The following is a 16,134-nucleotide window of genomic DNA, read 5'->3' as shown; positions in this document are numbered from 1 at the left end:
CACACTCGGGCGCTCTCCCTGCCACACTCGCTCTCTCTCTCCCTGCCACACTCGGGCGCTCTCCCTGCCACACTCGGGCGCTCTCCCTGCCACACTCGGGCGCTCTCCCTGCCACACTCGGGCGCTCTCCCTGCCACACTCGGGCGCTCTCCCTGCCACACTCGCTCTCTCTCTCCCTGCCACACTCGGGCGCTCTCCCTGCCACACTTGGGCGTTCTCCCTGCCACACTCTCTCTCTCTCTCCCTGCCACACTCGGGCGCTCTCCCTGCCACACTCGGGCGCTCTCCCTGCCACACTCGGGCGCTCTCCCTGCCACACTCGGGCGCTCTCCCTGCCACACTCGGGCGCTCCCCCTGCCACACTCGGGCGCTCCCCCTGCCACACTCGGGCGCTCTCCCTGCCACACTCGGGCGCTCTCCCTGCCACACTCGCTCTCTCTCTCCCTGCCACACTCGCTCTCTCTCTCCCTGCCACATTCGGGCGCTCTCCCTGCCACACTCGCTCTCTCTCTCCCTGCCACACTCGGGCGCTCTCCCTGCCACACTCGGGCCCTCACACTGCCACACTCGGGCGCTCTCCCTGCCACACTCGGGCGCTCTCCCTGCCACACTCGGGCGCTCTCCCTGCCACACTCGGGCCCTCTCCCTGCCACACTCGGGCGCTCCCCCTGCCACACTCGGGCGCTCCCCCTGCCACACTCGGGCGCTCCCCCTGCCACACTCGGGCGCTCTCCCTGCCACACTTGCTCTCTCTCCCTGCCACACTCGCTCTCTCTCTCCCTGCCACACTCGCTCTCTCTCTCCCTGCCACATTCGGGCGCTCTCCCTGCCACACTCGGGCGCTCTCCCTGCCACACTCGCTCTCTCTCTCCCTGCCACACTCGGGCGCTCTCCCTGCCACACTCGGGCGCTCTCCCTGCCACACTCGGGCGCTCTCCCTGCCACACTCGGGCGCTCTCCCTGCCACACTCGGGCGCTCTCCCTGCCACACTCGGGCGCTCTCCCTGCCACACTCGCTCTCTCTCTCCCTGCCACACTCGGACGCTCTCCCTGCCACACTCGGGCGTTCTCCCTGCCACACTCTCTCTCTCTCTCCCTGCCACACTCGGGCGCTCTCCCTGCCGCACTCGGGCGCTCTCCCTGCCGCACTCGGGCGCTCTCCCTGCCGCACTCGGGCGCTCTCCCTGCCGCACTCGGGCGCTCTCCCTGCCGCACTCGGGCGCTCTCCCTGCCGCACTCGGGCGCTCTCCCTGCCGCACTCGGGCGCTCTCCCTGACGCACTCGGGCGCTCTCCCTGCCGCACTCGGGCGCTCTCCCTGCCGCACTCGGGCGCTCTCCCTGCCGCACTCGGGCGCTCTCCCTGCCGCACTCGGGCGCTCTCCCTGCCGCACTCGGGCGCTCTCCCTGCCGCACTCGGCCGCTCTCCCTGCCGCACTCGGCCGCTCTCCCTGCCGCGCTCGGGCGCTCTCCCTGCCGCGCTCGGGCGCTCTCCCTGCCGCGCTCGGGCGCTCTCCCTGCCGCGCTCGGGCGCTCTCCCTGCCGCGCTCGGGCGCTCTCCCTGCCGCGCTCGGGCGCTCTCCCTGCCGCGCTCGGGCGCTCTCCCTGCCGCGCTCGGGCGCTCTCCCTGCCGCGCTCGCTCTCTCTCTCCCTGCCACATTCGGGCGCTCTCCCTGCCACACTCGCTCTCTCTCTCCCTGCCACACTCGGGCGCTCTCCCTGCCACACTCGGGCGCTCTCCCTGCCACACTCGCTTTCTCTCTCCCTGCCACACTGGGGCGCTCTCCCTGCCACGCTCGGGCGCTCTCCCTGCCGCGCTCGGGCGCTCTCCCTGCCGCGCTCGGGCGCTCTCCCTGCCGCGCTCGGGCGCTCTCCCTGCCGCGCTCGGGCGCTCTCCCTGCCGCGCTCGGGCGCTCTCCCTGCCGCGCTCGGGCGCTCTCCCTGCCGCGCTCGGGCGCTCTCCCTGCCGCGCTCGCTCTCTCTCTCCCTGCCACATTCGGGCGCTCTCCCTGCCACACTCGCTCTCTCTCTCCCTGCCACACTCGGGCGCTCTCCCTGCCACACTCGGGCGCTCTCCCTGCCACACTCGCTTTCTCTCTCCCTGCCACACTGGGGCGCTCTCCCTGCCACACTGGGGCGCTCTCCCTGCCACACTCGGGCGCTCTCCCTGCCACACTCGGGCCCTCTCCCTGCCACACTCGGGCCCTCTCCCTGCCACACTCGGGCGCTCTCCCTGCCACACTCGGGCGCTCTCCCTGCCACACTCGGGCGCTCTCCCTGCCACACTCGGGCCCTCACCCTGCCACAGTCGGGCCCTCTCCCTGCCACACTCGGGCGCTCCCCCTGCCACACTCGGGCGCTCCCCCTGCCACACTCGGGTGCTCCCCCTGCCACACTCGGGCGCTCCCCCTGCCACACTCGGGCGCTCTCCCTGCCACACTTGCTCTCTCTCCCTGCCACACTCGCTCTCTCTCTCCTTGCCACACTCGCTCTCTCTCTCCCTGCCACATTCGGGCGCTCTCCCTGCCACACTCGGGCGCTCTCCCTGCCACACTCGCTCTCTCTCTCCCTGCCACACTCGGGCGCTCTCCCTGCCACACTCGGGCGCTCTCCCTGCCACACACGGGCACTCTCCCTGCCACACTCGGGCGCTCTCCCTGCCACACTCGGGCGCTCTCCCTGCCACACTCGCTCTCTCTCTCCCTGCCACACTCGGGCGCTCTCCCTGCCACACTCGGGCGCTCTCCCTGCCACACTCGGGCGTTCTCCCTGCCACACTCTCTCTCTCTCTCCCTGCCACACTCGGGCGCTCTCCCTGCCACACTCGGGCGCTCTCCCTGCCACACTCGGGCGCTCTCCCTGCCACACTCGGGCGCTCTCCCTGCCACACTCGGGCGCTCTCCCTGCCACACTCGGGCGCTCCCCCTGCCACACTCGGGCGCTCTCCCTGCCACACTCGGGCGCTCTCCCTGCCACACTCGCTCTCTCTCTCCCTGCCACACTCGCTCTCTCTCTCCCTGCCACATTCGGGCGCTCTCCCTGCCACACTCGCTCTCTCTCTCCCTGCCACACTCGGGCGCTCTCCCTGCCACACTCGGGCGCTCTCCCTGCCACACTCGGGCGCTCTCCCTGCCGCACTCGGGCGCTCTCCCTGCCGCACTCGGGCGCTCTCCCTGCCGCACTCGGGCGCTCTCCCTGCCGCACTCGGGCGCTCTCCCTGCCGCACTCGGGCGCTCTCCCTGCCGCACTCGGGCGCTCTCCCTGCCGCACTCGGGCGCTCTCCCTGCCGCACTCGGGCGCTCTCCCTGCCGCACTCGGGCGCTCTCCCTGCCGCACTCGGGCGCTCTCCCTGCCGCACTCGGGCGCTCTCCCTGCCGCACTCGGGCGCTCTCCCTGCCGCACTCGGGCGCACTCCCTGCCGCACTCGGGCGCTCTCCCTGCCGCACTCGGGCGCTCTCCCTGCCGCACTCGGGCGCTCTCCCTGCCGCACTCGGGCGCTCTCCCTGCCGCACTCGGGCGCTCTCCCTGCCGCACTCGGGCGCTCTCCCTGCCACACTTGCTCTCTCTCCCTGCCACACTCGCTCTCTCTCTCCCTGCCACACTCGCTCTCTCTCTCCCTGCCACATTCGGGCGCTCTCCCTGCCACACTCGGGCGCTCTCCCTGCCACACTCGCTCTCTCTCTCCCTGCCACACTCGGGCGCTCTCCCTGCCACACTCGGGCGCTCTCCCTGCCACACTCGGGCGCTCTCCCTGCCACACTCGGGCGCTCTCCCTGCCACACTCGGGCGCTCTCCCTGCCACACTCGCTCTCTCTCTCCGTGCCACACTCGGGCGCTCTCCCTGCCACACTCGGGCGTTCTCCCTGCCACACTCTCTCTCTCTCTCCCTGCCACACTCGGGCGCTCTCCCTGCCACACTCGGGCGCTCTCCCTGCCGCACTCGGGCGCTCTCCCTGCCGCACTCGGGCGCTCTCCCTGCCGCACTCGGGCGCTCTCCCTGCCGCACTCGGGCGCTCTCCCTGCCGCACTCGGGCGCTCTCCCTGCCGCACTCGGGCGCTCTCCCTGCCGCACTCGGGCGCTCTCCCTGCCGCACTCGGGCGCTCTCCCTGCCGCACTCGGGCGCTCTCCCTGCCGCACTCGGGCGCTCTCCCTGCCGCACTCGGGCGCTCTCCCTGCCGCACTCGGGCGCTCTCCCTGCCGCACTCGGCCGCTCTCCCTGCCGCACTCGGGCGCTCTCCCTGCCGCGCTCGGGCGCTCTCCCTGCCGCGCTCGGGCGCTCTCCCTGCCGCGCTCGGGCGCTCTCCCTGCCGCGCTCGGGCGCTCTCCCTGCCGCGCTCGGGCGCTCTCCCTGCCGCGCTCGGGCGCTCTCCCTGCCGCGCTCGCTCTCTCTCTCTCCCTGCCACATTCGGGCGCTCTCCCTGCCACACTCGCTCTCTCTCTCCCTGCCACACTCGGGCGCTCTCCCTGCCACACTCGGGCGCTCTCCCTGCCACACTCGCTTTCTCTCTCCCTGCCACACTGGGGCGCTCTCCCTGCCACGCTCGGGCGCTCTCCCTGCCGCGCTCGGGCGCTCTCCCTGCCGCGCTCGGGCGCTCTCCCTGCCGCGCTCGGGCGCTCTCCCTGCCGCGCTCGGGCGCTCTCCCTGCCGCGCTCAGGCGCTCTCCCTGCCGCGCTCGGGCGCTCTCCCTGCCGCGCTCGCTCTCTCTCTCCCTGCCACATTCGGGCGCTCTCCCTGCCACACTCGCTCTCTCTCTCCCTGCCACACTCGGGCGCTCTCCCTGCCACACTCGGGCGCTCTCCCTGCCACACTCGCTTTCTCTCTCCCTGCCACACTGGGGCGCTCTCCCTGCCACACTCGGGCCCTCTCCCTGCCACACTCGGGCCCTCTCCCTGCCACACTCGGGCGCTCTCCCTGCCACACTCGGGCACTCTCCCTGCCACACTCGGGCGCTCTCCCTGCCACACTCGGGCCCTCACCCTGCCACAGTCGGGCCCTCTCCCTGCCACACTCGGGCGCTCCCCCTGCCACACTCGGGCGCTCCCCCTGCCACACTCGGGTGCTCCCCCTGCCACACTCGGGCGCTCCCCCTGCCACACTCGGGCGCTCTCCCTGCCACACTTGCTCTCTCTCCCTGCCACACTCGCTCTCTCTCTCCCTGCCACACTCGCTCTCTCTCTCCCTGCCACATTCGGGCGCTCTCCCTGCCACACTCGGGCGCTCTCCCTGCCACACTCGCTCTCTCTCTCCCTGCCACACTCGGGCGCTCTCCCTGCCACACTCGGGCGCTCTCCCTGCCACACACGGGCGCTCTCCCTGCCACACTCGGGCGCTCTCCCTGCCACACTCGGGCGCTCTCCCTGCCACACTCGCTCTCTCTCTCCCTGCCACACTCGGGCGCTCTCCCTGCCACACTCGGGCGTTCTCCCTGCCACACTCTCTCTCTCTCTCCCTGCCACACTCGGGCGCTCTCCCTGCCACACTCGGGCGCTCTCCCTGCCACACTCGGGCGCTCTCCCTGCCACACTCGGGCGCTCTCCCTGCCACACTCGGGCGCTCTCCCTGCCACACTCGGGCGCTCCCCCTGCCACACTCGGGCGCTCCCCCTGCCACACTCGGGCGCTCTCCCTGCCACACTCGGGCGCTCTCCCTGCCACACTCGCTCTCTCTCTCCCTGCCACACTCGCTCTCTCTCTCCCTGCCACATTCGGGCGCTCTCCCTGCCACACTCGCTCTCTCTCTCCCTGCCACACTCGGGCGCTCTCCCTGCCACACTCGGGCGCTCTCCCTGCCACACTCGGGCGCTCTCCCTGCCACACTCGGGCGCTCTCCCTGCCACACTCGGGCGCTCTCCCTGCCACACTCTGGCACTCTCCCTGCCACACTCGGGCGCTCTCCCTGCCACACTCGGGCGCTCTCCCTGCCACACACGGGCGCTCTCCCTGCCACACTCGGGCGCTCTCCCTGCCACACTCGCTCTCTCTCTCCCTGCCACACTCGCTCTCTCTCTCCCTGCCACACTCGGGCGCTCTCCCTGCCACACTCGGTCGCTCTCCCTGCCACACCCGGGCGCTCTCCCTGCCGAACTCGGGCGCTCTCCCTGCCGAACTCGGGCGCTCTCCCTGCCGCACTCGGGCGCTCTCCCTGCCGCACTCGGGCGCTCTCCCTGCCGCACTCGGGCGCTCTCCCTGCCGCACTCGGGCGCTCTCCCTGCCGCACTCGGGCGCTCTCCCTGCCGCACTCGGGCGCTCTCCCTGCCGCACTCGGGCGCTCTCCCTGCCGCACTCGGGCGCTCTCCCTGCCGCGCTCGGCCGCTCTCCCTGCCGCGCTCGGCCGCTCTCCCTGCCGCGCTCGGCCGCTCTCCCTGCCGCGCTCGGGCGCTCTCCCTGCCGCGCTCGGGCGCTCTCCCTGCCGCGCTCGGGCGCTCTCCCTGCCGCGCTCGGGCGCTCTCCCTGCCGCGCTCGGGCGCTCTCCCTGCCGCGCTCGGGCGCTCTCCCTGCCGCGCTCGGGCGCTCTCCCTGCCGCGCTCGGGCGCTCTCCCTGCCGCGCTCGGGCGCTCTCCCTGCCGCGCTCGGGCGCTCTCCCTGCCGCGCTCGGGCGCTCTCCCTGCCGCGCTCGGGCGCTCTCCCTGCCGCGCTCGCTCTCTCCCTGCCACATTCGGGCGCTCTCCCTGCCACACTCGCTCTCTCTCTCCCTGCCACACTCGGGCGCTCTCCCTGCCACACTCGGGCGCATTCCCTGCCACACTCGCTTTCTCTCTCCCTGCCACACTGGGGCGCTCTCCCTGCCACACTGGGGCGCTCTCCCTGCCACACTCGGGCGCTCTCCCTGCCGCGCTCGGGCGCTCTCCCTGCCGCGCTCGGGCGCTCTCCCTGCCGCGCTCGGGCGCTCTCCCTGCCGCGCTCGGGCGCTCTCCCTGCCGCGCTCGGGCGCTCTCCCTGCCGCGCTCGGGCGCTCTCCCTGCCGCGCTCGGGCGCTCTCCCTGCCGCGCTCGGGCGCTCTCCCTGCCGCGCTCGGGCGCTCTCCCTGCCGCGCTCGGGCGCTCTCCCTGCCGCGCTCGCTCTCTCTCTCCCTGCCACATTCGGGCGCTCTCCCTGCCACACTCGCTCTCTCTCTCCCTGCCACACTCGGGCGCTCTCCCTGCCACACTCGGGCGCTCTCCCTGCCACACTCGCTTTCTCTCTCCCTGCCACACTGGGGCGCTCTCCCTGCCACACTCGGGCGCTCTCCCTGCCACACTCGGGCGCTCTCCCTGCCACACTCGGGCGCTCTCCCTGCCACACTCGCTCTCTCTCTCCCTGCCACACTCGGGCGCTCTCCCTGCCACACTCGGGCACTCTCCCTGCCACACTCGGGCGCTCTCCCTGCCACACTCGGGCGCTATCCCTGCCACACTCGGGCGCTCTCCCTGCCACACTCGGGCGCTCTCCCTGCCACACTCGGGCGCTCTCCCTGCCACACTCGGGCGCTCTCCCTGCCACACTCGGGCGCTCTCCCTGCCACACTCGGGCGCTCTCCCTGCCACACTCGGGCGCTCTCCCTGCCACACTCGGGCGCTCTCCCTGCCACACTCGGGCGCTCTCCCTGCCACACTCGGGCGCTCTCCCTGCCACACTCGGGCGCTCTCCCTGCCACACTCGGGCGCTCTCCCTGCCACACTCGGGCGCTCTCCCTGCCACACTCGGGCGCTCTCCCTGCCACACTCGGGCGCTCTCCCTGCCACACTCGGGCGCTCTCCCTGCCACACTCGGGCGCTCTCCCTGCCACACTCGGGCGCTCTCCCTGCCACACTCGGGCGCTCTCCCTGCCACACGCGGGCGCTCTCCCTGCCACACTCGGGCGCTCTCCCTGCCACACTCGCTCTCTCTCTCTCCCTGCCACACTCGCTCTCTCTCTCTCCCTGCCACACTCGCTCTCTCTCTCCCTGCCACACTCGGGCGCTCTCCCTGCCACACTCGGGCGCTCTCCCTGCCACACCCGAGCGCTCTCCCTGCCGAACTCGGGCGCTCTCCCTGCCGCACTCGGGCGCTCTCCCTGCCGCACTCGGGCGCTCTGCCTGCCGCACTCGGGCGCTCTCCCTGCCGCACTCGGGCGCTCTCCCTGCCGCACTCGGGCGCTCTCCCTGCCGCACTCGGGCGCTCTCCCTGCCGCACTCGCGCGCTCTCCCTGCCGCACTCGGCCGCTCTCCCTGCCGCACTCGGCCGCTCTCCCTGCCGCACTCGGGCGCTCTCCCTGCCGCACTCGGGCGCTCTCCCTGCCGCACTCGGGCGCTCTCCCTGCCGCACTCGGGCGCTCTCCCTGCCGCACTCGGGCGCTCTCCCTGCCGCACTCGGGCGCTCTCCCTGCCGCACTCGGGCGCTCTCCCTGCCGCACTCGGGCGCTCTCCCTGCCGCACTCGGGCGCTCTCCCTGCCGCACTCGGGCGCTCTCCCTGCCGCACTCGGGCGCTCTCCCTGCCGCACTCGGGCGCTCTCCCTGCCGCACTCGGGCGCTCTCCCTGCCGCACTCGGGCTATCTCCCTGCCGCACTCGGGCGCTCTCCCTGCCGCACTCGGGCGGTCTCCCTGCCGCACTCGGGCGCTCTCCCTGCCGCACTCGGCCGCTCTCCCTGCCGCACTCGGGCGCCCTCCCTGCCGCACTGGGGCGCCCTCCCTGCCGCACTGGGGCGCCCTCCCTGCCGCACTGGGGCGCCCTCCCTGCCGCACTCGGGCGCCCTCCCTGCCGCACTCGGGCGCCCTCCCTGCCGCACTCGGGCGCCCTCCCTGCCGCACTCGGGCGCCCTCCCTGCCGCACTCGGGCGCCCTCCCTGCCGCACTCGGGCGCCCTCCCTGCCGCACTCGGGCGCCCTCCCTGCCGCACTCGGGCGCCCTCCCTGCCGCACTCGGGCGCCCTCCCTGCCGCACTCGGGCGCCCTCCCTGCCGCACTCGGGCGCCCTCCCTGCCGCACTCGGGCGCCCTCCCTGCCGCACTCGGGCGCCCTCCCTGCCGCACTCGGGCGCTCTCCCTGCCGCACTCGGGCGCTCTCCCTGCCGCACTCGGGCGCTCTCCCTGCCGCACTCGGGCGCTCTCCCTGCCGCACTCGGGCGCTCTCCCTGCCGCACTCGTGCGCTCTCCCTGCCGCACTCGGGCGCTCTCCCTGCCGCACTCGGGCGCTCTCCCTGCCGCACTCGGGCGCTCTCCCTGCCGCACTCGGGCGCTCTCCCTGCCGCACTCGGGCGCTCTCCCTGCCGCACTCGGGCGCTCTCCCTGCCGCACTCGGGCGCTCTCCCTGCCGCACTCGGGCGCTCTCCCTGCCGCACTCGGGCGCTCTCCCTGCCGCACGGGCGCCCTCCCTGCCGCACTCGGGCGCTCTCCCTGCCGCACTCGGGCGCTCTCCCTGCCACACTCGGGCGCTCTCCCTGCCACACCCGGGCGCTCTCCCTGCCACACTCGGGCGCTCTCCCTGCCACACTCGGGCGCTCTCCCTGCCACACTCGGGCGCTCTCCCTGCCACACTCGGGCGCTCTCCCTGCCACACTCGGGCGCTCTCCCTGCCACACTCGGGCGCTCTCCCTGCCACACTCGGGCGCTCTCCCTGCCACACTCGGGCGCTCTCCCTGCCACACTCGGGCGCTCTCCCTGCCACACTCGGGCGCTCTCCCTGCCACACTCGGGCGCTCTCCCTGCCACACTCGGGCGCTCTCCCTGCCACACGCGGGCGCTCTCCCTGCCACACTCGGGCGCTCTCCCTGCCACACTCGCTCTCTCTCTCTCCCTGCCACACTCGCTCTCTCTCTCTCCCTGCCACACTCGCTCTCTCTCTCCCTGCCACACTCGGGCGCTCTCCCTGCCACACTCGGGCGCTCTCCCTGCCACACCCGAGCGCTCTCCCTGCCGAACTCGGGCGCTCTCCCTGCCGCACTCGGGCGCTCTCCCTGCCGCACTCGGGCGCTCTGCCTGCCGCACTCGGGCGCTCTCCCTGCCGCACTCGGGCGCTCTCCCTGCCGCACTCGGGCGCTCTCCCTGCCGCACTCGGGCGCTCTCCCTGCCGCACTCGCGCGCTCTCCCTGCCGCACTCGGCCGCTCTCCCTGCCGCACTCGGCCGCTCTCCCTGCCGCACTCGGGCGCTCTCCCTGCCGCACTCGGGCGCTCTCCCTGCCGCACTCGGGCGCTCTCCCTGCCGCACTCGGGCGCTCTCCCTGCCGCACTCGGGCGCTCTCCCTGCCGCACTCGGGCGCTCTCCCTGCCGCACTCGGGCGCTCTCCCTGCCGCACTCGGGCGCTCTCCCTGCCGCACTCGGGCGCTCTCCCTGCCGCACTCGGGCGCTCTCCCTGCCGCACTCGGGCGCTCTCCCTGCCGCACTCGGGCGCTCTCCCTGCCGCACTCGGGCGCTCTCCCTGCCGCACTCGGGCTATCTCCCTGCCGCACTCGGGCGCTCTCCCTGCCGCACTCGGGCGGTCTCCCTGCCGCACTCGGGCGCTCTCCCTGCCGCACTCGGCCGCTCTCCCTGCCGCACTCGGGCGCCCTCCCTGCCGCACTGGGGCGCCCTCCCTGCCGCACTGGGGCGCCCTCCCTGCCGCACTGGGGCGCCCTCCCTGCCGCACTCGGGCGCCCTCCCTGCCGCACTCGGGCGCCCTCCCTGCCGCACTCGGGCGCCCTCCCTGCCGCACTCGGGCGCCCTCCCTGCCGCACTCGGGCGCCCTCCCTGCCGCACTCGGGCGCCCTCCCTGCCGCACTCGGGCGCCCTCCCTGCCGCACTCGGGCGCCCTCCCTGCCGCACTCGGGCGCCCTCCCTGCCGCACTCGGGCGCCCTCCCTGCCGCACTCGGGCGCCCTCCCTGCCGCACTCGGGCGCCCTCCCTGCCGCACTCGGGCGCCCTCCCTGCCGCACTCGGGCGCTCTCCCTGCCGCACTCGGGCGCTCTCCCTGCCGCACTCGGGCGCTCTCCCTGCCGCACTCGGGCGCTCTCCCTGCCGCACTCGTGCGCTCTCCCTGCCGCACTCGGGCGCTCTCCCTGCCGCACTCGGGCGCTCTCCCTGCCGCACTCGGGCGCTCTCCCTGCCGCACTCGGGCGCTCTCCCTGCCGCACTCGGGCGCTCTCCCTGCCGCACTCGGGCGCTCTCCCTGCCGCACTCGGGCGCTCTCCCTGCCGCACTCGGGCGCCCTCCCTGCCGCACGGGCGCCCTCCCTGCCGCACTCGGGCGCCCTCCCTGCCGCACTCGGGCGCCCTCCCTGCCGCACTCGGGCGCCCTCCCTGCCGCACTCGGGCGCCCTCCCTGCCGCACTGGGGCGCCCTCCCTGCCGTACTGGGGCGCCCTCCCTGCCGCACTCGGGCGCCCTCCCTGCCGCACTGGGGCGCCCTCCCTGCCGCACTGGGGCGCCCTCCCTGCCGTACTGGGGCGCCCTCCCTGCCGCACTGGGGCGCCCTCCCTGCCGCACTGGGGCGCCCTCCCTGCCGCACTGGGGCGCCCTCCCTGCCGCACTGGGGCGCCCTCCCTGCCGCACTGGGGCGCCCTCCCTGCCGCACTCGGGCGCCCTCCCTGCCGCACTCGGGCGCCCTCCCTGCCGCACTCGGCCGCCCTCCCTGCCGCACTCGGGCGCCCTCCCTGCCGCACTCGGGCGCCCTCCCTGCCGCACTCGGGCGCCCTCCCTGCCGCACTCGGGCGCCCTCCCTGCCGCACTCGGGCGCCCTCCCTGCCGCACTCGGGCGCCCTCCCTGCCGCACTCGGGCGCCCTCCCTGCCGCACTCGGGCGCCCTCCCTGCCGCACTCGGGCGCCCTCCCTGCCGCACTCGGGCGCTCTCCCTGCCGCACTCGGGCGCTCTCCCTGCCGCACTCGGGCGCTCTCCCTGCCGCACTCGGGCGCTCTCCCTGCCGCACTCGGGCGCTCTCCCTGCCGCACTCGGGCGCTCTCCCTGCCGCACTCGGGCGCTCTCCCTGCCGCACTCGGGCGCTCTCCCTGCCGCACTCGGGCGCTCTCCCTGCCGCACTCGGGCGCTCTCCCTGCCGCACTCGGGCGCTCTCCCTGCCGCACTCGGGCGCTCTCCCTGCCGCACTCGGGCGCTCTCCCTGCCGCACTCGGGCGCTCTCCCTGCCGCACTCGGGCGCTCTCCCTGCCGCACTCGGGCGCACTCCCTGCCGCACTCGGGCGCTCTCCCTGCCGCACTCGGGCGCTCTCCCTGCCGCACTCGGGCGCTCTCCCTGCCGCACTCGGGCGCTCTCCCTGCCGCACTCGGGCGCTCTCCCTGCCGCACTCGGGCGCTCTCCCTGCCGCACTCGGGCGCTCTCCCTGCCGCACTCGGGCGCTCTCCCTGCCGCACTCGGGCGCTCTCCCTGCCGCACTCGGGCGCTCTCCCTGCCGCACTCGGGCGCTCTCCCTGCCGCACTCGGGCGCTCTCCCTGCCGCACTCGGGCGCTCTCCCTGCCGCACTCGGGCGCTCTCCCTGCCGCACTCGGGCGCTCTCCCTGCCGCACTCGGGCGCTCTCCCTGCCGCACTCGGGCGCACTCCCTGCCGCACTCGGGCGCCCTCCCTGCCGCACTCGGGCGCCCTCCCTGCCGCACTGGGGCGCCCTCCCTGCCGCACTGGGGCGCCCTCCCTGCCGCACTCGGGCGCCCTCCCTGCCTCACTCGGGCGCCCTCCCTGCCGCACTCGGGCGCCCTCCCTGCCGCACTCGGGCGCTCTCCCTGCCGCACTCGGGCGCTCTCCCTGCCGCACTCGGGCGCTCTCCCTGCCGCACTCGGGCGCTCTCCCTGCCGCACTCGGGCGCTCTCCCTGCCGCACTCGGGCGCTCTCCCTGCCGCACTCGGGCGCTCTCCCTGCCGCACTCGGGCGCTCTCCCTGCCGCACTCGGGCGCTCTCCCTGCCGCACTCGGGCGCTCTCCCTGCCGCACTCGGGCGCTCTCCCTGCCGCACTCGGGCGCTCTCCCTGCCGCACTCGGGCGCACTCCCTGCCGCACTCGGGCGCCCTCCCTGCCGCACTCGGGCGCCCTCCCTGCCGCACTGGGGCGCCCTCCCTGCCGCACTGGGGCGCCCTCCCTGCCGCACTCGGGCGCCCTCCCTGCCTCACTCGGGCGCCCTCCCTGCCACACTCGGGCGCCCTCCCTGCCACACTCGGGCGCCCTCCCTGCCACACTCGGGCGCCCTCCCTGCCACACTCGGGCGCCCTCCCTGCCACACTCGGGCGCCCTCCCTGCCACACTCGGGCGCCCTCCCTGCCACACTCGGGCGCCCTCCCTGCCACACTCGGGCGCCCTCCCTGCCACACTCGGGCGCCCTCCCTGCCACACTCGGGCGCCCTCCCTGCCACACTCGGGCGCCCTCCCTGCCACACTCGGGCGCCCTCCCTGCCACACTCGGGCGCCCTCCCTGCCTCACTCGGGCGCCCTTCCTGCCTCACTCGCGCGCCCTTCCTGCCTCACTCGCATGCTCTCCCTCATTTTTCCTCCACTTCTCTCTCTATCTCTCTCCCCCAGTCCTAGTGAGACACTGCTGCTTGGAGCCAGCTCGGTTACATGTTGTGTGCAGATGGGTCCTCTCCAGTCCGAAGTCCTTTGATCCAAGCTCTCCTGATGCTCTTCCATTTTTCCGCAGTTCACACAATGAAGCGAGTGCTCAACAGTGGTAAGAGAATCTCCACGGAGCCCTGCGCCCAGCCAGCGAGCGAGGGTGGCCCGGGCCCTGGCAGCAGAGCTGGTGAGGCGAACGGTAACCAGCAGGAAGGAGGGACAGAGGAGAGAGAGAAGGAGCCGTCTCCGGTGGAGGGAGTGCAGGAAGCTCTGGACAAAGGGGAAAGCGGCCACGAGAGGGATGGAACCGAGAAAGCAGAGGAGTCAACTGAGGGACAGGGAGATGACAACGAGCAGGAGGGACAGGTCAAAGTGACAGGTAAGGAACCCGGTTGAGAGGAATGGCGGGGAGTTAGGGAACAGATCACAAGGAACTCAGTGAAGTTTGAAAGGGCCTGCATTGAGGTCCCAGTCCTCTGTGTTGTCTGAAGGTTTTCAGGAATTGAAGGTGAAATCACCAGGACGCTGTTGCAAGCGAGACAGTCATTATGGGCCAAGGTGTCGAGAACCCCAAAGTGTACCATGGAGTTCACCTGACGCACAACTTTTAATAGATTGTGGTATGGGGAGCACACGGCCCACTCTACAGGTGTGGTGCAGCAGACATCCTAACAGTAATTTTTAAAGCAAAGCAATGTTTATTCTATGAACTCAAGTTAACCTTTTTAAAACACAGTGAACATCTGATAACCAACAATTCAAATACAACCCCCAAAGAATACAACATTCTAAGTAATACTTAAGTAATCCTTTTAACATCCATAAGACTTTTTTTTTTTAAAAACTTTTAACAGAAGCACATCAGGTTTACATTCACTACTGAGAACAGTTATCATCTGAATTCACCAAATGATCACGAGATAATCTTTACATGGCAGAGAGATCACCATTACGCCTTCTGTGGCTGACTGCAGCTCCAACACTGAAACTAAATCAAACAAACACAGACACACCCAAGCTTCTCTCAAAGCGAAACTAAAAGCTGACAGACAGCCCAGCTCCACCCACACTCTGACATCACTGCAGTAATAAACACCCATTTCTTAAAAGTACACCCACTACAGGTATTCGATAAATACACCCATTTCTTAAAGGTACTCTCACATGACACCCAAGAAAATAAAATAAACCATCAACTTCAAGATGGTTTCATTTTTCACCTTTTCACTATCCTTTAAGAAATGCACACAGTACATATACTTTTTCATTTCAAAAAACAACACCCACAAACAGGTATAATAATATAGTCCATTTCTTGTTGTTGTTCTTCCTCCAACTGGAATCCCTCTTGATTGACAGTCTCTTTGAACAAGAAGATTTCTCTACGCCTCGGCATGTCTCATTAAAGTCAGACACTTTAGTTCAATCTGATCCTATAGTCCCTTGCAATTCTCCAACACAGGAGCATTGGTTATCACAGCTTTCAGGCAGTCAAATGGCTGTTGAAACTCCACTGTCCACTGACATTTCGACATTTCTTCAGCAAGTCCATCAGTGGAGCAATCACGCTTCAAAACGTATGTACAAATGTTCGGTCAAATCCACTCATGCCAAGAAATCGCATTATTTCCCTTCGTCTTGAGGGCATCGGAAACTCCTCAATAACTGTTGGTTTCACGTCCCGTGGGACCAGTCGACCCTGTCCGATTGTATGGCCAAGGAAAGTGACTTGGGCTTTTCCAAATTCACTTTTGGCTAGGCTTACCACCAAACCCGCTTCCTGAAGTCGATTGAATAACTCCATCAGATGTTTTAAATGTCCATGTCTGGCTGCAAATTACCAGATCGTCGAAGTATACCGCACAACTGGGTAATCCTGAAACGACTTTGTTAGTTAACCGTTGAAATGTGGCTGGGGTGTTTTTCATGCCAAACGGCATAACTTTGAATTGGCACATACCATCTGGAATCACAAAAGCTGAAATCTCCTTCGCCCTTTCAGATAAAGGTACTTGCCAGTAACCTTTAAGTAAATCCAATTTGGAAATAAAGCTGATTGTCCCACTTTCTCAATGCAATCCTCCAAACGTGAGATAGGATAAGAGTCCATTCTTGTAACTGCACTAACCTTTCTATAGTCCACACACAACCGTTGGGTACCGTCTGGTTTAGGTACCATGACTATGGGTGAGCTCCATTGGCTGTAACCCACTTCAATTATGCCATTTTAAAAAAATTTATAGTACCCAATTCATATTTCCAATTAAGGTGCAATTTCACGTGGCCAATCCACCTTTCCTGCACATCTTTTGGGTTGTGGGGGCGAAACCCACACAAACATGGGGAGAATGTGCAAACTCCACACGGACAGTGACCCAAAGCCGGGATCGAACCTGGAACCTCGCCGCCGTGATGCAGCAGAGCTAACCCACTGCGCCACCGTGCTGCCCTAATTATGCCATTTTTAAGCATACTCTCAATCTCTTTGTTAACCTGTGCCAATTTTAAAGGGTTAAGTCTATATGGATGTTGTTTGACGGGAACAGCATTTCCCACATCTACATCATGTATAGCCATTTTAATACTTCCCAATTTATCTCTACAAACTTGCCCATGTGATATCAATAACTCTTTCAGGTCAGTTTGTTTTTCCTCT

General features: G+C 69.6%; 1 protein-coding gene across 1 annotated transcript in view; it reads left to right on the top strand.

Annotated features, from left to right (window-relative positions):
- LOC140386597 (rho guanine nucleotide exchange factor 11-like) overlaps window positions 1–16,134 on the top strand; it is a 64,304-nt gene that overhangs the window by 35,316 nt on the left and 12,854 nt on the right. The window contains exon 10 of the mRNA XM_072469069.1: window positions 13,564–13,857. Within this exon, the coding sequence (XP_072325170.1) occupies window positions 13,564–13,857 (294 nt within the window). The remainder of the gene's footprint in view (window positions 1–13,563; window positions 13,858–16,134) is intronic.

The sequence above is a fragment of the Scyliorhinus torazame genome, chromosome 12 (genome assembly GCF_047496885.1).
Source record: "Scyliorhinus torazame isolate Kashiwa2021f chromosome 12, sScyTor2.1, whole genome shotgun sequence".
Lineage (NCBI taxonomy): Eukaryota > Metazoa > Chordata > Chondrichthyes > Carcharhiniformes > Scyliorhinidae > Scyliorhinus > Scyliorhinus torazame.
This window is presented reverse-complemented; position numbering and strand designations above follow the sequence as displayed.